Source organism: Erigeron canadensis, chromosome 8, assembly GCF_010389155.1.
Source record: "Erigeron canadensis isolate Cc75 chromosome 8, C_canadensis_v1, whole genome shotgun sequence".
Lineage (NCBI taxonomy): Eukaryota > Viridiplantae > Streptophyta > Magnoliopsida > Asterales > Asteraceae > Erigeron > Erigeron canadensis.
The window spans coordinates 38,408,577-38,431,690 of record NC_057768.1 but is presented as its reverse complement, the minus strand read 5'-3'; the positions used below and the strand labels follow the sequence as shown (position 1 = coordinate 38,431,690).

General features: G+C 33.0%; 2 protein-coding genes across 4 annotated transcripts; one reads left to right on the top strand and one right to left on the bottom strand.

The window, feature by feature from the left end:
- Window positions 1-503: 503 nt before the first annotated feature.
- On the bottom strand, window positions 504-10,554 carry LOC122609830 (kinesin-like protein KIN-14B). Of its 3 annotated transcripts, none has more exons than XM_043782775.1 (23): window positions 10,290-10,554; window positions 8,848-8,971; window positions 8,575-8,661; window positions 7,926-8,096; window positions 7,743-7,849; window positions 7,453-7,584; window positions 7,179-7,357; window positions 6,236-6,397; window positions 6,029-6,120; window positions 5,688-5,839; window positions 5,443-5,616; window positions 5,186-5,332; window positions 4,718-4,876; window positions 4,529-4,600; window positions 4,080-4,129; window positions 3,795-4,002; window positions 3,523-3,714; window positions 3,222-3,440; window positions 2,599-2,949; window positions 2,102-2,200; window positions 1,770-1,910; window positions 1,522-1,680; window positions 504-1,179 (listed from the first exon to the last, which is right to left on the bottom strand). In XM_043782775.1, the coding sequence occupies exons 1-23, from the start codon at window positions 10,488-10,490 to the stop codon at window positions 733-735; spliced, it is 3,825 nt and encodes a 1,274-aa protein (XP_043638710.1). In that variant the 5' UTR covers window positions 10,491-10,554; the 3' UTR covers window positions 504-732. The 3 variants fall into 3 exon arrangements, with proteins under 3 accessions (XP_043638710.1, XP_043638711.1, XP_043638712.1); XM_043782776.1 differs by having other exon boundaries at window positions 3,523-3,650; window positions 3,842-4,002; XM_043782777.1 differs by lacking the exons at window positions 4,529-4,600; window positions 4,718-4,876.
- A 7,690-nt stretch (window positions 10,555-18,244) lies between these two features.
- LOC122611065 (MADS-box protein JOINTLESS) lies at window positions 18,245-22,473 on the top strand. The gene is made up of 8 exons (XM_043784021.1): window positions 18,245-18,582; window positions 20,562-20,640; window positions 20,942-21,006; window positions 21,094-21,193; window positions 21,321-21,362; window positions 21,491-21,532; window positions 21,630-21,787; window positions 22,174-22,473. The coding sequence occupies exons 1-8, from the start codon at window positions 18,398-18,400 to the stop codon at window positions 22,190-22,192; spliced, it is 690 nt and encodes a 229-aa protein (XP_043639956.1). The 5' UTR covers window positions 18,245-18,397; the 3' UTR covers window positions 22,193-22,473.
- The last annotated feature ends 641 nt before the right edge of the window (window positions 22,474-23,114 follow it).

Here is a 23,114-nt window from a genome sequence, read left to right as displayed (position 1 = left end):
TTCTAAATTCAACTTTAGAGGTAAAGTAAGTTGAACAATAATCCATCTTTGAATTAAATTAAAAGTTAAGATTTAAATTTGATTTTTAAATATTGTTCTAAATTTTAATACAGATATTAAGATTGTTCTTGAGCAACTTTTAAAATTACTTAAATCAACTCATTTGCAAGGGCTCCTATGGGGAAAAACAAACATCTGAAATTTTGCAACTAATATGTTTACTATTTTTTATAAGATGTCTGGGATCTGAAACCTCTCTTAAACATCTTAAAATGACCTGGAAATTGAAAAATGGTACAGAAACTATCAAAATATTCTCCGATTGGGTCTTGGGTTTGTCAAAAAGAAAAAATTTTAAGTTTCATTGTTTGTTTATATTAACAGATTTTACTTTGAAAAGACTACAAGAAGAAGAATATCGGCTTCTCCAACCCATGGTCATAAGCTTCCGCTAATTAAAATTGGTCCTGCTGAATCATACCACATACAAGAGAGGTCTTTAATTGGATGAAAGGCTACTAGAAATGATCTAGCAAGACAAAGGTTGCAAAACCTTCTATTTCGCACTGGGAACTGGAAGGAGAGAAGGGAGACTTCTCAAAAGAAAGTACAGCCGTTAGAGTGAATTACAGCCTAAATTTGCCACACATACATATAAAATTGATATAAACATATAGGCACAAATGAAATTTTAATGGAAATTCTTTCACAAAAAACCATAATCTTCTGCCTTCATGACTTGACATCTTTAAGTCCACCACCTTTTTCAAGCTCGCCAACAAGGTCCCTGAGTGCTGGAACCTTCATAGCTAGAGTCCTATATAATCTGGAATAACGGGCCCTGGTTCCATCAGCTGTTCTAGCCAAGGCAAGTAGACTTAAAGCCTCTGGGAGTTTACTAAACACCTCTTTTATTTCCTCCAAGCTCATGTTCTCTAAAAATGTAGGCCTTGGAACAACCCTAAGAATCTCACCACCTTTTGGTTCTTGAACCCGATCATCCGCTTTGATGACTAGTTCCGAATGCGAATTTGCTCCACATTTAATGATGAAGGGGGATGTGGAGCCTGTGTTAAACTGCAAGACGTTCCACTGTGTGACATCAGTTTCAGCAGTTAAAAGTTCATCCGCAGCAACGCTTGATGTCCCTTGGGGCTTGTCGTCCTCTTCGACAATAGACTACAAAATAATTGAAATGAAAAGGTTGAATTCGAAAACAATATACCGCAATTTAAGATAGAAGTGTCAAGATAGGCAGGTTAGGTAATGGTTGAATTCAATTTATTTATGAGTGAACTGGGATGGGTTTATCCACGAACACCTATTGTCCATTCTAAAAATCAATAATCCTCAAATCAATACTAAGACACTATTGCAGTAATAATGTAGAGCTTTCTCAGCCCACTACATCCCACTTTGACCAATATACTAAAACAATGACATATATTGGCACATCCCCATTCTGAACCGTTAGCCAACCCACACATTTTTCCACCCCTTCATGATAGGATGATATCTTACCTCTACAACACGGCGAGCATCTGCAATGTGCCTTTGTGCACATGGATGGTCAATTTCAAGCAGGGACGACATTTGTCCAGAAAGATCATCTAATGAAGTAATTAACGCCCTCTTCTTACTTCTACTCATTATATTAACCGAAGATTGCCTCATTATTTCCTGTCAGATTAAGATTAATCAAAAAAGGTCAAATTTCTTCAGTTATCAAATCATCAATCATAGAAAAAGTTATATCCAGTTATGAGAACCTTGATATGCTTCAGAATACCATCAAGGGCAATTAAAGATGCAAGTCGAGCATCCTCGGCAGCAGAAGAAGGATTCCGGATAGGTGAACCACCATCTTCTAATGTTAATAATGCATTATCACCTTTCATTTGTTGCAGAATCTGATAGAAATTACAGGACACTATATTAGCAAAAGGGCAAGGGAGAAACCACAGAACAATATGAACTGACATTATAAAACAAGTTTTAAATTAATAAATAGTAGATGGAAGCACATACAGCTAAGAACAATTATATCTATTCACTAGAGAAAAGAATTTAATAAACAATTCTCAAAAAGCTAATAGGCTACCTTTCTTCTCTTGTGATCAACAGACTCCAGAGCAGAACGCAGTTTTCCTACTTGTGATGAGTCATCTGCAGCCTCGGCTGCTAATGTACCAGCAATATCCTGATAACACAGGTATACAATTCTAGATAATGTCAATAACATATTAACATGATACTTATATAAAGTATAACAACACCCATATACAAAATTCTTCCATACAATACACATCAACAAATCAAGATAGGGCTCTTATTCATTTCATCCACAGTTCCACACTGGTTCATTTAATCATCGCTGGTTATAGGTTTTCTAGGGAAGCGGGGAACTTATTGACTAAAAGTGGGTTAGTTCCAATGACAGGACAGTAATAATAAAAGAGAAAACGAAAGAGCCCTATTGCTGATTGGGAACTATGGTAACTTTTCTCAAGTCAAACTATTAGAATAACTAACTGCATACACAAGGTGCAAGAAATACAAAAGCATATACATAATCGAAAATAAGTCTTGAAGGTTTACCTTGAGGTGTTGCAGTTGGGAATTATAAACCCTTTTAGCATACTCTGCTAAAAGTTGGCCAAGTGCATCAGTAATGGGAGGAATAGCAGCACCAAGCCCAGCCATCCAACCATCCATTATTGCAGTAGAAAGAAGCTCCAGCTGACCTGTTGCCCCACCTACAGCATCCATACCACTGACAGAAAGAAAGTCAAAGTTCATTGCAAGCCATGATCTGATTTGGCGCTGCAGCTCGCCAGCTGGGGTATGAACAAAAAGAGCAGCAAGAGCCTTATTGCCAGTAGCAAATGCTTTGGCATCATCTGTTATTTCCCTTAGCTTAGCACCTGTAACGTGCTGTCTCCATGATTCCTGTGACAAATAAGCATATTTCTGAAGGTCTAAACTTAGGTCTTTAATTTCTGTCATAAAGAGCCGGTGCTGTTAATTTGGGCCATTTTCATTTAATTTACAAACTGCAAGGAGACCCAACTAAGTTCTACCGCCCGTTTTATTGCAAATTCTTATCAGATTCTAAATCTAATTATGCAAGATCATATATTCATTTTGGAGCACACATCCCAACACAATCTTATATGTGATGCTCATTGCAACAAACAAAAACAAAAGATTTTCAAACATACCTGATCAATTCCACGGATCTTCAAAACAACGGATGATAATTTTGACTTCTTCTCGGGCTTTAGATTTACTCTGAAACCATGCATCTGGCCTTCAACCATGAGAGCATTTTTAAGGGTGGGATCATAACGCACAGGAGATCTTCCAGGGCTGCTACTTCTGCTAGAGCTTCTGCTATGTCCGGTGGTAGGTTTTTCAAGAAATCTTTCAACTGGAGAAACCTATAATATAAAAGATTACTTCCCTAATTTAACTTTTCTCATAAAAGATTGATTCCACAAAGGAATATATGAGATCTGTCACCTTGATAGATTGCAGCTCAGGTGACCTGGCCAGTAATGATCTTATATACAAGATTCTAACACGGGAAACAAGCATGGTGTCCATCACTCTACGTGGCTCCATTTCACGAATAAATTTAAAAACAGCATCTCTGATTTCGGCAAGTATTTCATGTTCTCGTGAAGCACCTGCCTTGATTACAGCAGCTAGAACCTGCACCATTCAAATCACGTACAGCCAACAATTAAGCTAATTCCAAAAAGGGTCAATTCAGAAGTAAAAACAAATCATACCAGCATTAGTAGTTTGTTTGCTCCATCAGAAATAGCAGCAAGGCCATCATATTGTTCAGGATCAAAATCATTCAGAGCAGATGTAAGATACTCCCCTGCTGGGGTTGACTTTATCTTGTCTTGACCTGGCTTGACTAAAGCTACAGTACCATCAGTCTTCTTTTCAGCAGAGAAAGGAACAACATCCATTGCACGTTCTTTATTATTACTATCAAAGTATACAAAATTGTGTTTAGAGTACTTGCAAACAAAATAGTTAATTCTGAGCTAATGTAATGATCCTACCTTCCAAGGTCATGGGTCTCATCTAGATTCTTGGGCGGTGCTGGTAATGCCTGAGAAATAAACAAAAAACAAGCGAGAAATTCTAAAGAAATTAGGACGTGTTTAGTTAAAGAAAAACTTCTCATAGTTATCTACTATTTTTCAAGAAAATAAACAGTGCCTTTATCTCTAGAAAACCACTAAATAATTTGCAAATGCATGTAGTTGTCTTCATTTTCATGTTTAAAAAACAGAGTCCTCCATTTTAGGAAAAAAAAATTCAGTAAGTGACAACTATGTTTTGAAAAGCTTCATTTTAAATATTAAAAGTGGGTTTTCTATTTACAATGGACCCTTATTCTTAGATGTGAAACTTGGACATGTTGTCTATTTCCAGTTTTCCTGAAATTTTCTGGAATTACGACATTTTTCTAACACTACACATTTTTTTGTCGGAAAACAAATATAACCTGTTGGCTTCCAATTGAAGAAGCCTTCTCAGTCAATCGCTCAAAAAGCTTCTCATTTTCTTCATGCAACCTCTGAAAAGTAATCAGCCAAATGGATAAGAACTTACTCCACTCATGAATTATAAATTTCAGTGTATGTGAAATATAAAGATACAAACTTGTGTTCTCTTAACCATGAAAGTAACATACCTCAATCAGGGCATCACGTTTCAGGAGTTCTTCTTCAAGTTTCTTGGTGACAGCTATAGACTCTATACCTTCCCCTGTTGCGTCTGAACTTACTTTGGAGTTATTCTCACCAGACTGAAGTGCTGCATTTACCTGTGCCTCAATGCTTTTCAGTTTTGCCTGCCATATAAGATTGCAAAAATATGATAAACACGTCCACTATGCTCCAATATCACAAGTTACATAGCAATATTATATAAATTTAACAACAATAGTATTATTGATATTGATAGTTAGACTACTTTATCATATTCAATACTAACTCTTTTTTTCTTTTTGAGTAAATCTTTTAGAAGTAAAGCAGATACATAACCACTATAAAAGGAGAAGACAATAGATAAAACCAATATGAAATACTTCCGAAGTCCATAAACACGAATATATAAGATATGTTGAAGCTCATAAGTAACTACAAAGCAGGTGACCAACCTGTAAAGACTCGATTGTTGAATCACGTTGTTGTAACTGCAATTTCTGGTCTTGCACTTGGTGCAATAATTGAGCTGTTTGATTTCTCAGTTCATTGTTCTGATCCTTCTCTATCTTATGCTTTTCATCAAGCATGATATTTTCTGCCTGTACCAAGCATAGCAAGAGGAAACTATGAGAAGAGATGAGAACATTTAGTAGGTATAGTCAAATATATCTATGCAAAAAGAGTCCAAACAGAAGTACAATTACAAAACCTTTAAATCTGACTGTAGCGCAAAAGAAACTTTCCAGGCCTTCTGAACTTCATTGAATAGCAGCACACACTGATCATTTGCACCTTTAAGTGCTTGTTTTAGTCCCACGACTTCCTGCTTTAGATCAAGTGCTTCTTTTTCCTTTTCATAAAAATCCTTGCGAGCATCATTTGCCTACATAACAAAATGCAAATCAATCTCCCCCATACAAATGTATATTTTTCAAAAAGAAGACTAAAACTTACAACATCTTTCCACTTCTTAATGGTATCTCGGTTTCCAAGACTCAATACTGTGTTTCGAGCTCTAGCAGAGAAATTCAGAGATGATAATGTCTCAGACAAATTTGAAACATCAGGACATATGTTTACAACAAGCAGTGATTTTGAGCTTCCACCTATGATGACAGAATATAGAGAGATAAAACACACACATATCAGTTGAAAATACACAAACCCAAAGAGCCATAACCTGATCATATGCAACATCATCAATACCCAATCCCACAGGTATGCGGGGTATGGGGATAAACTTGACCAAATGACAGGAAAAAAAACAAAAAACAAAACAAAACTATTTAGAGTACCAAGTGAATCAGAAAGAGCCTTTGTAAGCAAAGAGTTCTCGTAAGGAACATCTTCCTTCTTCGATGTCAAAGAAGCTAATACATCTCCCAACCTACAAAAACAGGTAAATGAGGTAAATTAACCAAGATCTCAAACTTCTATTCATCTTTTATTAATCCAAATTATCTTCAGCTTATCATCATATAGAAATGATCAAAGTTTCATACGCAGATAGTGATTTCATCACATGTAGCATGTCTGTTGTCTGCTCTCCATTATTCTCTTCCAGACCTAGGCTTTCACTTCCAGCCAAGTCAACAAGAGAAAGCTTGCTATATAAATTTTCGCCAGTGATCAAATTGTCATAATAGATATGTATTGTGATTATCCTGCGCAAAAATTTGTAATGAGAACACATGTTAGGTTTTTTCGTTCAAAAGAGCTCAAAATTGCTTATACAAAAGAATTAGAGATACATAAGATAGAGCAAATAAAAGTTAGACTAAGTTATAGATATTCATCTAAAGATACTAAAGATAGCAGGTTAAGTTATTGTTAAACAGGATTCTACTGGTGTGATAAATAAGAATTGTTTGGTTGGGGGTATGCATAGGTCAGCAAGTATCAAGCTAGAATGACCTCACCTCTGTGGGATTGTTTGATGGTTTATTTTACAGCTTCAACATGAACGCATGGTGTTTCAACATTATAGCTTCACTTCAAAGCATATTCAATATATCTTGTGATCATTAGCGGTAATACATTGAATATCAGTTTATTGGATAATCCAAACACCTTGGCTGTTTCTTATACTGATCATACTGTAGTCTTTTTCTTCTCAGGGATTAATACCCCTCCTTCCCAAGAAATCCACATTTGATTTGAACTGAAATTTAATGTATTCTTATAAACTATAAATAGTAACATTCATTAAATGATCCACTTGAAACACCATGTTTGATAAACTATAAACATACATGTAATTCTAAGGGAATTACAGCCATTATTATTCTTAACAAGAGCTTTAAATTGTTTAATATGTCTGAGTGAACATAAAAACGAGGGGGCATATAAATCATTATCATAGTTTATCAAAGTAAGACGTTGTATAAAGCTTCAGCACTTGATGGACAAACTATTGAAAATTAAGTTAGGAAATTGAGCACATACAGATGAGAAACATTAATCTTGGTTTCGTCACTAATTCTACTCAGAAGTGCTTTTTTGATGATTTTGGAGAAATCTAGTGGATTGTCAACCTTTTCCTGTACAACATCAACAAAAGAATCTACTGAACCCATCCGCACCTTTGGCAGAGAACTCTCTGACTCATAAAGCAAATCATAAATCTACAAAACAGATGATAAAAATAACAAAGAATTAAAGATGAACCAATATGTATAACGAAATGAAGAGAAAGCACATATTTATAAAATAAAATAACCTGCTCATTGTGGAGCTCAACAATAGTTACAAAAAAATTAAACCGGGAAGTTGAAGTTGTATCTGAGTTAGACACATCAAACAGCTCCTCAAAGCATCTGGCATATAAACCACGATCATGGCTAGAACCTTCCTGCACGGAGTTAATTAACATTGAAGAATATTGTTTGAGTTCTAATAAACTATATACAGTTTATAACACATCTAATTAGAGATTTACATTTACAAGCATATCAAAATATAACTTTAAAAAGATTCAAAAAGGTTTAAGTTGAGAAACAATAGACATACCATCGTATGTGTCTTTCCAGAACCTGTTTGCCCATAAGCAAATATTGATACATTGTGTCCATCTAAAGCTGACTGGACAAAAGGTTGAACATCTGTGAAAACTTCAGCTGCCACCCCAAAAATGTCAATACATGTGATGTACTGATGTAATGGTCAAAAGCTATTCGATAGAAAATGTAATACCTTGTCCAATATGTGGTCCATAAACCCTATCAAATTCATAATCTTTCTTCGGGTTGGATGCAGTATCATCACCAGTATTAATGCGTATAGTGAAATCATCAGGAAACTCAACAACTGATGGTCCTTCATCCTCAAAAAGGGGTCTTGTTCGACAAAAGACCTTTATGTTTCCTGGAGTAATGTATGAAGTTTGTAGATGAGAAAATTACTTATATGACTCATGATGAAGCTATCAAATAGGATATTAATACTACATGCATATATTTTTCCTTGGTTTCCCTCTTGAAGTTCACTGTAACTTTCCACCAATAAACTTTTTTACCAAAATGACTACTTTACCCTTATTTAATTAAACTCAAACCCATTTTGGACCTTTATTTGGCAAATGACATGGAAGACTACTGTCTCCTCCCATCATTTCACATTATGCCACAGCATAAATGATTTAAATGAAGAGAAGTTTTTAAAAAATGTCCCAGAGCTCAAGTAAGTATCTTGGTATGGTGCGAACTCAAGGTATAGAGACAAAACAGTGACAGGTGGATTGATAACTGTGCTTACTCCTAGCAGTCTAGCAGAAAGTTGATGTGCATGACAATTGAGTATAGTACTAACAGAAGATGCTCAACATAAAAAAAATTATTACTACCGTTAGCAGAAAATAACTCATTATACAATCGTTTCTTCTCATTTATAAGCGGTGCAACTTTAGCTTCAGCTTCAAGAGCAGCCTGATCTGAAATTAATAAAATTGTTGGTAAGTCGGTGTGTACCAAATATCAGCTAAAATTATAACAAATGAATACTCATGAGAAGGATGAGCGAGAGGTAACTTACATTCGCAAACTTCAATTTATACCAAAGTCATAATTGTCTACCATCTATAACTCAAACCAGAAAGTGAGCCAAAATGTATACATACCTAGCTTACGGGTCTTCTCAGCAAGAACACCTAGATATCGTGTTACTCGATCAAGTTTTGCATTAGAGTACTCTTGGAGATCAATGGCTTCTTGTCTCAGTTGTGCATAATCTTCTCTTGCATGCTGTCAGCGTAGTATTGTAAGTTTGCTTATGTAAAAAAGACTTATGACTAAATGAAACAACCAACAATCATAAGACACGACCAGCTGCGCAGCATGTAAAACTACATTCACATTTGTATCATGCAAATTGCGAAGTGGGATTTACTAGATTGCTAGCACCTTTAGACATTTACTATGTTCATAAGCTATATTATCCCAACTGACTTAATGATTATCAGTTTATCTTGTATGTTTCCTAGCTATAATAATCATCCAGCTCGCATACATCTCCTTAGGTCAGCTGGGATCAATAAGCTACTGCCAAGGAGGGGATAACAAGAGCACCCTTATTTCCCAATCACCACTATCTTATTAAGCAATTAATAATTCGACCTATATAGAAATTAAGTAGATACCACTGTAGCAAATCTTGTCTGCCCTGCTACCAGTGCATGCTCAATCAATCAATCACTGTGACCACTATCCGTCAACCATAACCACTTGTTTCTAATAGTTCCAATATACTCTTTTGTTGGCAACATGGTTTCTTAGGCCTGTACTTTTCTGTGTATGGTTCACTCATACCATAGATCTCCACAAACTACAACCAATAACAAATATTCTTCAATGACCTTCTTGGAACGGAGAATTCACATGGATATACTTGTCACCATATCGTATCATCGTACTTTTTCACCTTAACTTATGGCCAAATAGCTTGAAGATTAATCAATCCTGAATTCTTTGTTTATTCTTACACGGTACTTGCCTCGATAACTTTCTCAGCTAGAATGTCTTTGTAAAGAGATATAGTGATTAGCATGTCTTCCAAAAGCACTATCATGAAAGAATAACAATTCTAGTAACCAATGCAGACTGACCACACACGTAAGCGCTTTCTAAGGACCTCTGAAAACTGTATCAAGTGTGGTAATTAATTGCATAATTTCCCCGGAGCGATAATGAATTTTCGATCACGCTTCACTTTTAGTGAACTACATCCTTATATGGCTGTCACGCCAATACCTTATATAATAAATTCTATGATTTATCTCAACATAACCAGTCTATGAACACTTTTCGAGTTCTCACAAATCAAATTCCATAGCCTCAACATACCACCTCATACTATCTTCATATCGAAACTATATATATATAATTTCAAGGCAGGTAACACAAATAGAATACTCAAAACGTACTAATTCTAACTACTTGTAACACAAAAATATAATCAAGTACTAATTCAGACAATCTAATTGCATAACAACACACTTACATCAATAAATAAAATAATATATACATATACAATATATAGATATAGGTTGATATACATGTATACCTTGAGTTTATCTTTTAGATTATGTAGTTTAGTAGCAACAGTGTGTTTAGAAATGAGTTCAGAATGCGGAACAATTGAGGGAGTAGAGATCGAGTATCTCCGAACAAGCGGAGCCGGAGATGACGATTTCTGTTCCGTCGCCGGAGATTTCCTCGGTTCAAAGCCGCTCACCTCCCAATTCCACCTGTTATTATTTGACATTTCCTTTATTAAATTCTTCCTTTCCTTTCCTTTTTTTTTTTTACAACAAATACCTAATAATTTGTAATTTAATTTATTATAAAGAAAGAAAGAAAGGAAATTAGTTGATTTTAGGAAGAAGAAGAAGTCATGGAAAATGGAGGTAGGAAGTGGAGGAGATAATAGACAGACGAGATGAGCTACACACACTCTCTCTCTCTTTCTTTCTTTCTCAATCTCAAATCTTTTGGTTGTAAACGATTTTCCCTCTTTTCCCCGATATCTATTTCACCCAGTATTTTTAAGTTTTACTTTTCCACTACTTCACTGATTTAATTCATTCTTTCTTTTGAGTAATACTTTTGAGTAATAAATATATGAGTTAATTATAGAAATAGTTCCTGCCGTAGACCTTCACTTGCAGCTTTTATCCCTAAATTTCATAAATTATAGTTTTAGTCTAAAAAATTTTGCTCCATCAACATTTTTGGTCCTAGATAGTAACGTCCGTTTAAAAACCTATCACGTGTCAGCCACGTGATGGGTATTTTCGTAATTAACTCTACAATAAATAAATTAAGGGAAAAAACACATCTCAACAACTCTACTTCCATTTTTTCCCAGATCTTTCAGATCTTTATAACAACACTTTATAACTCCCTTTTTCGGATTTTAGAGTTTCAAAGGTAGGCGTGGGTGGTGGCCGGATTGTTGTTACCCCTGTTGACCGTCGTTGACCTGAGGCGTGTTTGACCACCAACACCATCCCTTGGATCTTCATCTTTTCATCATCATCTTCAGATCTTCAAATGGTTTTCATTTTTCTCTTACAAATATAAGATCTATTTGGTTTAGTTGGTGATAAAGAAAGTTGGTTTCTATATTAGATTTAGACTTGGTTAGATACATGATTATAAAAATTTTGGATAAGATTTGTTGTACTTTGGATTTAGTTGGTTTTAGTTTTGATTTTGGATTTGAATCAAAATTCATTTTAAAAAAAGTAGTTTTGATTTTATAGTTGGATGATATTGATGATGATGATGATCTATACTTTATATTAAAAAAAATTAGAGAAAATGATGTTTTAGTTGGAGGATGATGATCTAGACCTAAATTATGAGAAAGGAAATGACGTAATTACCCATCACGTGACTGGCACATGATGGGTGTTTAAACAGACGTTACTACCCAGGACTAAAGGTGTTGACGTCGCAAAGTTTTTTAGACTAAAAATGTAATTTATTAAACTTAAGGATGAAAGCTGCAAGTGGAGATCCACAGAGACGATTTCTGTAATTGACTGTAAATATATCCATAACTTATTTTTGTTTTTATTACATCATAAAAGCCTTTCCAATTATTATCACTATCTAGTTATTTATTTGCATAATAATATAAGTAATTAGACAAAAGTTTATTTAAGTGATTATGTTTGTTTTTAAAAAAAAAACATAATCTCGACAAATCAAACGAAAAAAATAAATAAACAAAACCGAAATGCTCTTTTGTAATAATACAAACGGGAAGGTTTTCTTTATTTAAATTACCTAATGATGATCAGATTTTTTTTTACTTGTTTCGTATTGAAATTTTAAACCAAACATCTCTTCTACGGAAATATGACACCAAACAACTATATCACCTAGGTGATGATGGTTTCATTGCAAAAATATTTTTAAATCAATAACAAATTTTCAGTACGTAAACAACGAACTGACATGATATTTTAGATAAACAACTTTAACTTTAACCTTTCATTGTAAATCATTAGTTCACAGCTTGAATGTAGTTGTATTCTAACATTAAAATCAGCACGACCAATATCTTATGTTGGTGTTGATGTAATTTTTATATTTTTAATTATTGTATAGGTTAGAGTATGTTTGGTTTTAAAAAAATAGGTAATTACAATTCAACCATAAGAGCATTATATGTTAAATAAATAATTTCACTTTATTTTTGTACACTTTTAAATGGAGTAATATTTAAATCGTGTTTCTCCTTTGTTAAGACATGTTTACCTATACGGCTATATGATCAATTTCCTTGATGATTTACTTGTATTATTCAAGTTAACAAATGATAATGCCATAATGGTAGTGTTATGTTGATTTGTCTTATAAAATCCTTGATCAATCCTTGGTTGTAAAGTTGATATGTAAACACGGATAATGGGTAGATTATCCACAAATCTAGTTTTTTTAGTATTATGTTGATTTGTCTTAAAATATAGCGATGTTTACAATTATGTATAGAAAACAGCAAGAAGAACACAAGTCATAACATAACAATGACTAATTAGAGACGTGCTTATAGTCCAGTTGATTAAGAGGGTGGCTATCAACATATATCATTTAAATCGTGAGTTAGGAATACTTGTTGAAAGAGCAAGAATTAAAAAATTGGATGGAATAATGACCATGTCAAAAGAAAAAAACCAAGAAAAAAAAAAGTTGGAAATAAATAAGATGTATTTGGGGAATGGAGGTGGGGGTGGGAAAAATGGGTGAATTGGAATTCAAACACCTCACTCTGATTTCTAACGCAATGTGATATGTGCTTCACGTTTATCAATGCATCACTTTCTTAAGTGGGGTTCCTTAGTTTGGTTTTTGGATTGGATTGGAGGGAAGCTCTCGAGATATAAATACACATATCACGTGACCCGTGATGGTGTGATGATTTACACACATGGGATCTATAATTTTTTCTCATTTGCTTTTGGGCCGGACCCAAGTATTAAATATTCTAGTTACTCCTATAGTCCTATATCTGGTTTTGAATTTGCTTTATCTAGTTTCCACTGGGTTTCAAAGCCCATCTTGATTTTGTGTTCTTTTTTAGATTTTTATCCTATATTTAAGTATTTTCAATCTAATTGAAGAAAATATGACCAAAACAAAATGAGAAAGTTCAGGTATGATGCCTCTATCGTGTAGCATAAGTGGCTACTACGGATATATGGAGGCATTTGAAAAGTAACAATTGGTTGAGACACTATCTCATGGAAACGCTAGGAGAACTTAATATATTTCTTATGCATTGAGTTTTATTACGTCCTACATAGGTTAGTTGATGTTGTCAAAAACTTTGAAAAGTTAAAAACTACGACATCACTTTAAAGATGTTGTGGAATGCAAATGTGACCCGATGTAGTACAGTAACATCTGGTAACGAAATACCCTTTGAAAAAAATAAACCATTAGCAAAATAACATCTGGTGGGTAGGCGAATCGTCAAAATGGTCACTGGTACATTGTTGAAAATATCATGTGTACGTCCTAAATTCCTAATAAAATCGCATTACCAAAGGAAAACGACCTCAACAATCAGAAATAATAGCGTAAATAAAAACCAATTACTGTATTGCTTTCTCGACATTAGTTTGAGATCGAGTAGTATGATGGTGTGATCTAAATTGAATGCTTCATAGTGTCGTGTTATGATTATGGGGAAATTGATGAAAAGTAAATAATGCATATTATCATATCATGTCATGTCATGTGCGGGTTGCTGGCCACATCTTTTAAGAAGGCATCAAGGCAATGACATATATATTACATGTAAGACAAATTAGACCCTTTTTAAAGCCCGACTGCTTGGAAAAAAAATCTTATTTGAGAAACTAATATCTATTAATTTATTATTGGCTTTGGTCGCTCGCTGGTATAACCGGCTTTCTTGGCTTTAATTTCTCGGTAGTAGTTAAATCGGCTTCTAGTTACTCGATCAAACATATATGTGCTTCTTGGCAATGTTTTAAATACCGGTAAATACCGGCCGGTATTACCAGTATCGGAGACCACGCCGGTATTTTAAGTCCGGTATTTTCACTATTCAATACCGGGCGGTATTTCCGGTATTCCCAGTATTTTCCGGTATTTGCATACCGGTATTTCCGGTATTTTTAAAAAATAAATTTTGATTTTTTTAAAAAATTATTTTTATGATACTTTAATATTATTTTTTGTTATTTGTGAACTTTAAAAACCTATATTTTGTTATGAAATACACATTTGGTATTATTTTGAGTAAATTATAATTGCATTTTGACTATTTTTGTTAAATTGTAACAAGTTTTGTAGGATTTTTACACAAAAAATATAATAAATTAAAAATAGTCGTACCGGCCGGCATTTCCGGTATTACCGATAATACCGGAAAATTTTTCCACGCCGGTATAACTAAAATACCGGTTTTTAAAACATTGCTTCTTGGGACTACTTTTCGGAACTAGTCTACAAATATACATACATATGTAAGATGTAAGATGATGAGTGATTTGATATCATATTTAATTGAATGAGCATTACCATATCCAGAGTAAGAGCTTTTAGGATCCAAGTGAAATTATAAGAACTAACGGGTAAACATACATGTGTTTCTAAAACCACCTTACATAGATGTACCTTACATTTATTTAATTTAATACCTTTTAATTTTTCATGATAACTTACAATACTCTTCATTTAGTGGATGATTGGTTAAAGATATGAAAGTTGGAAGAAATGAATAAATATGTTTGGTAGAGAGTAAAAAATGACATCATAATTTATACCCGGATAATGAACTATTACTTAATAAATTAGGATGTAAAGTAATGATTATCCACTTATTACTCATCTCTTTTGTTGCCACTATTTTATTTTCTTTATTATCACACTATCACCTTCACTGCTACATGTCGTAACTATCACCACCACCACTTATTCTATTGTCACCACCATCACCACCTGATCTACCACCACCGCCACCACAAGCCCGCATCACAACGACACATATTTTACTATCACTGCCAACGCCACCACCACTGCCAGCATAATCACCAACAGTTCTGCCAACACCACTACTTATTATCGCTATCATAATCATCACATGTTATTAAAGTTAAATTCTGTTGAGTCAAGGATTCGATGATAATACTTGGTCGCTGATGACTCTTTATCAGCGAAACATCGGCGAGTCCAATGACTCTTGTCAGCGGGTGGTTTTTTTCCAAATTGTTAGTCAAGGCAGGAAGAATTTTGAACTAGAAGAAGACAAGAGTCACATGGCCAGTGGTTGTTCCAACTGTCTCGTACCATTTGAAGTAAAAATGGAGTTGGTTTCAGAAGATAAGGGTTATCTCTCATACTCAAAATGGTAAATAAGACAAAGGCTTCTGATGCAAGTACTTTCAGCCAATGAGATCTCGACAACCATCATCCTATCACTATCAAGCAAGCAGACCGTGTTGCCCTAATTCCTCCTTTATATAAAGCAACACAGCCGCACCAAAAACACTTGGTTTGTCACCATAAAGTGTGTGTCACTTATTTTTTCTTTTGTAAAATTGCTTAAGTTTATAGTTTGTCTAAACTTAACAATTGTATGTTCATTTATTTTCTTGTAAGACAAGTTGTATTATCGACTATGTATTCACTGTTTATTCAATGATACATATGATTAGACTTGCATAGATCCTTGTATTTAAATTTTACTATTGTTCTTTACTTTCTTTATTTACTTTATTGTCTAGTTAAATTTATATAAGCAAATAGTGGATTGTCAAATTCATATGATTAACATTTTATATTTTAAAAAAAAATTAAATAAAAAGAAGTTATAATTACATTAAAAAGTAAAGTATTTTTTTTTCAAGTTGTAAATGTCTATAATAAACTTTAAAACTTTTCAAATGTCTAAAATTTCAATATTTATCATTTAATGCGATAACTAATTTAATAGGTTGTGTTTGATTGGTGCTGAATGACATGATTCAGCTTTGAGTGCTGAATCAGGCAGCATATTAGGCGTTTGATTTGTATGTCTGAATGAAAATCAATGCTAAACGATAAATAAAAACATGCTGAATGATTCCACCTAGCTCAAAGCTCATTCCTAACTATTCAGTGTCAAACTTTACCCTAATACCCTTCACATACACCAACGCCTCTTTATCATCCAATGCCTTTTTTACTCCCATTCTTCAAATCTGATATCAATTGCATATATGACTCTCCTAACCAATTAGTAACTCTAATATCATATCTTTTCTCTTATTTTTCTCTTGATTCATAAGCAAAATATTTGCTATTTTATTGTTTAAAAATAGAACTCTTTATTATATCCACTTTCAGGTAAATATATGTATATATTGATATTATGTATCAATTTGTTTACATGCTTTTATTATCCATTTAAAATTGTAAATATTACTTAAAAAGTTTAAAGATACTTACTTAGGTGTTGATCTGTTGTGTGTGTATTAGTATGCATCCATGATAGTTTCTTTTAGTGGGTTAATTTGTATTTAGTCAGCAAATTCAAAGATATATATTAAAAGGGAGTTCGAAAAGCGAATGGTATTTGTGTTTGTTTGATTCACCGAAATGGAAGGTCATGCTTTATCTTCATTTTTTTTAATTTTTCTAATTTCAAATAATCATCCGGATAATGAAAATTGGGTCTGCTATTGAAAAGGTCAAAATGGTAATTTTTCATCATTCAAATTATTTATTCAGAAGATGTATCTTATATACGTTTTCATTCAGAACAATATTTATTCAGAGCTTTTGAATCATTCAGAACTAAATCATTTTGTGTTATTAAACACAACCTAAATGAGATCATTACGTACGGACGATACGATGGTTACATAATTACGCTCATGTATAAACCAAATGAATATTACTAGTTTAAAAGCACTTAAAAACTAAAGGGTTGTGCTAAACAAACTTCGTTGTAGTTAAAATGCATTAAATAATTGTTAACTTAATATAAGATAATTAAGAAATGGACTTTTCATATAAAAGGTAGTTTTTTTTTTTAAAGTTATGCAATATCTTTATCTTTACTTCTCTATAAAGCATTTTAGGTTTTTATTTATGGTATGTCTTAAAAAATTAAACATATTTTTTTCCCTTCAAAATACTACTCTACACACTACAAAACTAAATTATCATATCGAGCCTTATAACAAATTGTCACCTCTAAAACAAAACTTCGCTGCAACGCGCGTGTTTAGGCTCGTATCATATAATAGTGACACTTTTTATAAATAAGTTTTAAAAAAAAATCAAAAGAAAAAACATAGTAAAAGAAGCAACTCAAAGGAACAAAGTGAAACACTATCTATTCCTCCGACATCGCTCGTGGGTCATTCCAAGAGTCTAGCAACTTGCACTTATTCCCAGCTCCCTTCAAAACATTTTCCAACTTTACTTACTTGACTTAGTAAAAGGTACATGTAATTCACTTCACACCAAAGCATTTTATTATGTTTGTTTCGCCATAAAAAGTATATTTTCCTTTTGAAACTAAAAGTTAAATAAAATAAAATAAAAAAAAGTCACTCACTCTTCCCTCTCAGTTTTAGCTATTACACAGTAGTTTTTACCCAAAATACAAACCATTTGCATTTCCCCCAATTCGTCAATCACTACTGACATCTATTCATTCATTTTGTTTATACTAATTTATTATTCAACTCACTGAAATCTTGTCTGCATTTTGATTGGCTTTTTGATTCTTTTATGAAAGTAATTTTTTAAAAAAAATATTAAAAACCATTCATCACCTACACTAGTTGATAATCATCACTACAATCACCATTTTTATTGCTTTTGATCTGGGTAAAAGAGTGTATTGTGTTAAATGGGTGTTGTTATCACTTTAGGGTTTCTAATTTAAGTAGTATTTTGCACACCAAATTTGGCAAAAACAAATAATGCAATCCATTTTTGTTACTTACTTACAAAGATAGATATTTCCATAAATAAGAAGACCATCTATTTGTATACTGGTTTATTCCTTGTTCTATCTCTTGAATAAAAACTTGTTTAATATAATTCTGTGTGTGTGATATTGTTTTGTTTTTGTTCTTTTTTTTTTTCTTCACACACTCACAAATATATTATAACTATATATAAGTGTATATATATATCATGATGGCTAAGGAAAAGATTCAGATAAAAAAGATTGATAATGCAAGTGCAAGGCAAGTGACTTTTTCAAAGAGAAGAAGAGGGTTGTTTAAGAAAGCTGAAGAGCTTTCTGTACTTTGTGATGCTGATGTTGCTCTTATTATCTTCTCATCTGCTGGCAAACTTTTTCATTATTCTAGTTCAAGGTAAAACTTTTTCTATTTTTTTACTGTCCATATATTTGTATGTGTGTAATTAAGTGTGTTTCAAGATTTGTTGTCTTTTTTGGTGATAAAGAAAGCTTGTCATGAAATTTTATACTTATTTAGGATCAGAAGTAGATTGTGAAAAATGTAAGACCAAAAGAATAACAAGAAAGAAAGTTACTGTTTTTTATTTAGATCTTGTCATTGTGTAGGGTGTAATGTTATGTAATGAATGAAAGTTTGATCTTGCTATATGTTTATTTACTGCAATGTAATTCTGTTGTGTTTTTAGTTGGAGTTTAACTAACCCCAGCTGGTTTCTGATTCATCAGTCACTTTTGATTTTGGAGGTCTAAAGATAATATATATTTATATATATATATATATTTTGTTATGTATTGGTTTCAAAGATAATATAGTTTTTGGGTTTTGTAATTCTGACATGCTTAATTATTATTTTAAGAGATTTTTGATGTGGTTGGCAACTTGTTTGCTTCATATTCTGTAGTGTAGTGCAGTTTATCAATGTTAATAGTCAACTGCAGGTCATTTAACCTTCTGAGGTCAAATTTGATTCTCCTTTTTGTGGGGATGGATATTTTTTAGTTAAAAATAATTTCTTTGGAACCCCAAAAACCACATCTTGGAGGCTTAAACTGCTCAATTCATCTGTGTATAGTTTGACTTAAGGAACTCTATTTATGTTGCTAAAGTTTCAACTTCTAAAGAAAAGATGAGCTAGCTAATACTTTTCCATATAAATCTTTTTGGGCTTATTCTTTTGTATATTGAAGCGTTTGTGACATGTTAAATCATTTAAGAGATAGTGTGTATGAGTCAATGCGATGAACACGCACAAGGTCTAAATTATCTTCAGAAAGTATGATATGATACAAAAGTATAATGCATGTTTGGAAATTTATTAATTTGTCATCTGGATGCTAGCGATTGTTCATTGCTGTAATTAACGCCAAAAGCTGTTCCAAAACTCTAATAAAGTAATAAGGTATATCCATTTAAACCTGTTGTGAATATATTAATAAAAATGATATCAGGCGTTTAAATTTACTTATCAAGGTCAGGACTTACTTTTCCTATAATACCGGCCTGTAATAAACTACTCGTATATTTTTATGATTGTTTGATACTTTGATATGGTGCTACAATTGTACGCCTAGGCACAAGTTTCACGTAAGTTGGTTTTAAGGTAGTAACACTTAAGATATCATGTGTTCAAAATATTTTCTTGATCATTGAATTTAGGCACTGAACACTAAATTATAAATGATGACTTTGTAATTTATTCATGTTTATTCTAATAAAGTATTAATTGTCAAACCACCCAGCATGCATCTACATTTTATATTTTTGCTTGAGGGGTTTACCCAAGAAAGCACCTTCATTGTAATTTAACTAACAGAGGATTTTATATGTGAAAATTTTTAATCACCTCACAAGAACACATATATAAGGTAAGTATATATATCAACACACACTTGTTTTCATAGAGCGATTTGTAAGTAAACGTATTTTGATTTTAGACATCCAGTATAACAACACAACCTGTCATACTTAATCAGCACTGCAGTATATCTTTTTTGTTTACACAAGAGTCTACCTTTGAGTTTTGAGTGTCAAATGATCACTTGTACTATTTAACCTTAGAGTTGACAGAAAACTATTTCTTATTGTTGAATATACTTCTCTTTTTATAAGGCTTTTTGTTGAATAGACTTGGTAAGTACTGGGGTTGAATTTCAAAAGTTTAAAGTAGAGTGTAATTTTGGGATATCGTAAGTATTTGGTTCATGTCACTGTATCTATGCTTGAATGTAGTACATATATAGATGTAAGTTATTTGATTGAAAAAGTAGAGCAAGATATATTCTTATATGGCAGTCTAGGATATGTACTTAGTCCTTTGCATCCCACTAATTTGTCCTTTAATTAATTATTTCCTTTTCTTGGTTGTTTTTCAGCATGAAAGAAATACTTGAACGGTATAGTCTGCATTCGAAAAATATTGAAAAACTTGACCAACCATCACTTGAGTTGCAGGTAGCTTATTTATCATACCATTCTACGATTGTTATAAATTTTCTTGTGAAGTCCTCTTTTTGTAATTATGTGGTTGGACTATAAGTGTGGCGAGCTTGTAATGAGTTAATAGGCTTTGACCAAAATGAGAAGTATAATTTTGCAATTATGAATGATGTTTAACATTGGTTTGGATGTCTTAAATTGATGAAAATTATGTTATGTAACGAGTAAACAGTTGATCAAAACGATTGGTGAGAAATTTTTGCTGTCAAGATTTGCTTTGTTCCTCTTAAGTTAATGAAAAGTAAATGTTATGCAGCTGGTTGAAGATGCCAACTATGCCAAATTAAGCAAAGAAGTTGCCGAGAAAACTCTTCGATTAAGGTGCATTTATCATGGTCAACCTTTCTGTATTACTTGAGGTTATTTCATTTATATTTAAAATTTGACATGATCCACCATGAAAAACAGACGGTTGAGGGGGGAGGAGCTCCATAATTTAAGTATTGACGAGCTGAACCAGCTGGAGAAGTCTCTTGAAACTGGATTGGGTCGTGTAGTTACAAAAAAGGTTAAAATTGTCTTCTTAGCATATCTTACTGTTCTATTCTCAAAAATGTGAAGTTTGATTTGGTACTTGCTTCTAGTTTTACAGTTGCATTCAATTTTTAGTTGATTTTGATGTAACCTTTTTATAGGGGGAGGTGATCATGAATGAGATTAATTGTCTTCAGGAAAAGGTTAGAACTACAATCTACTTATATCACCAAATTTCATAACTTCAAAAGATTGACTTTTGGAGCATTGTCTTGAAACACAAGGCTTGTGAATGTCCGAGTTTGTAACATTTTTGGGTAATAATGCACAGGGTTTACAACTGATGGAGGAGAATGATCGACTTAGACAAGAAGTATGAGTCATCTCTAAGCTTTAATTCTTTTCCACTCACTCTTCTTTGTGTTAACTCCATTTATTTGTCAACTTTTCATCTGAACTGTGGGATAAAGATGATGGAGGTAACTAATGCTCACCGAAAACAAGTTCATATGGATACCGAGGATTTAGTTGGTGAAGAAGGCCAAACATCAGATTCAGTTACCAACACTTGCAGCTCTGCTGGTCCTTCACAAGACTATGAAAGCTCCTATACATCTCTTAAGTTGGGGTTAGTACATTTCTTGACTTTCTGATCAATCTTATGAGTTGTAGCTCAATAGTCACAAAGAAGAAACAACCCTTTTCTGTGAGTGAACTCAATCACATGTTAATTAACACGAATCTGATATATATAGTTTGTGCACTTCTTGATCTTTTTGTTTTCTCTGTTTTGTGATCATATGGTAAATGGAGAAGGTTCTCCTTGTTTGGGTAACCCTTGTGACATGATTCGAACATGAGTCCTCTTGTGAGGAAATAGATATCCTTGTCACTAGACTACTTGGTGATGGTTTGTTTTGTTTCATCTACTATAGAACTTATATGGAATGACATAAGGATAAAACTGATCTACAGTTTAATTTGGAATAACTGTTTGTTGCGAATATGGTGCAGGCTACCCTACACAGGCTGATCAATTGGAGGAGCTGGTAGGATCCATGAGGGATGTAAATGAAAGCTAAAGTTATGATGATGTTGATGCAAATGAATATCTTGGAAAATATGTTAACCAATTTGGAACCCTTGTATCTCGATGGCCCCAATTAATAATGGGGATCATCTAAGTTGTTGATACCAAGATTATGCGACCTGACCACGGTGTGATGATGTATGCTGAGTTGTACTTCTAAAACCCAACTAAATATGTATGTTCAAAAAAGAGATATGTATGTTCAGTCCTGATCACATTGATTCTTTTTGGTGTTTATTAGACCAGTATAGGAGTAGAATAAACCTTCCGTTAAATTAAACAAGGTAGCCTAAATCATTTTGACACAGCATCCCACGTCTTGAATGCAACGGCATATATAAGAGCATACCAAATGCACCAAGTGATTTTAAAACTCTATTTTACAATATATTGTTTATTTATCTTAGTACAATATTCAAACTGGTAAATTATAATATTCAAAGCTGAATTTCAATACTTTTACTACATAGATAAAAATATGGGATAAATATCCTGAAATGTAACAAACTTTGGACGAATGTTTATAGTGTAAAATAACTAAAGTTGTGTTTATCGTATGTAATCATCTTTAAATAATGTGTATTGTATATAAGAATGCATACGTGACAACCGTATATAGCTTCCATTTGTTAATTTTTGATTGGCCGGAGACATTTTTTATATACAATACACATAATTTAAAAATGATTAATTAAATTTTAGTTATTTCACACTATAGACATTCGTCCAAAGTTTGTTACATTTCAGGATACCTCGTCTTAAAAAAATTAATCTAAATAATACTCAGATATGCTTTAGAGGTTGATCAAAGGACTTAATAAAGTCTTTCATAAAAAGGCCAAGTATTGTTCCAATGCATATACAA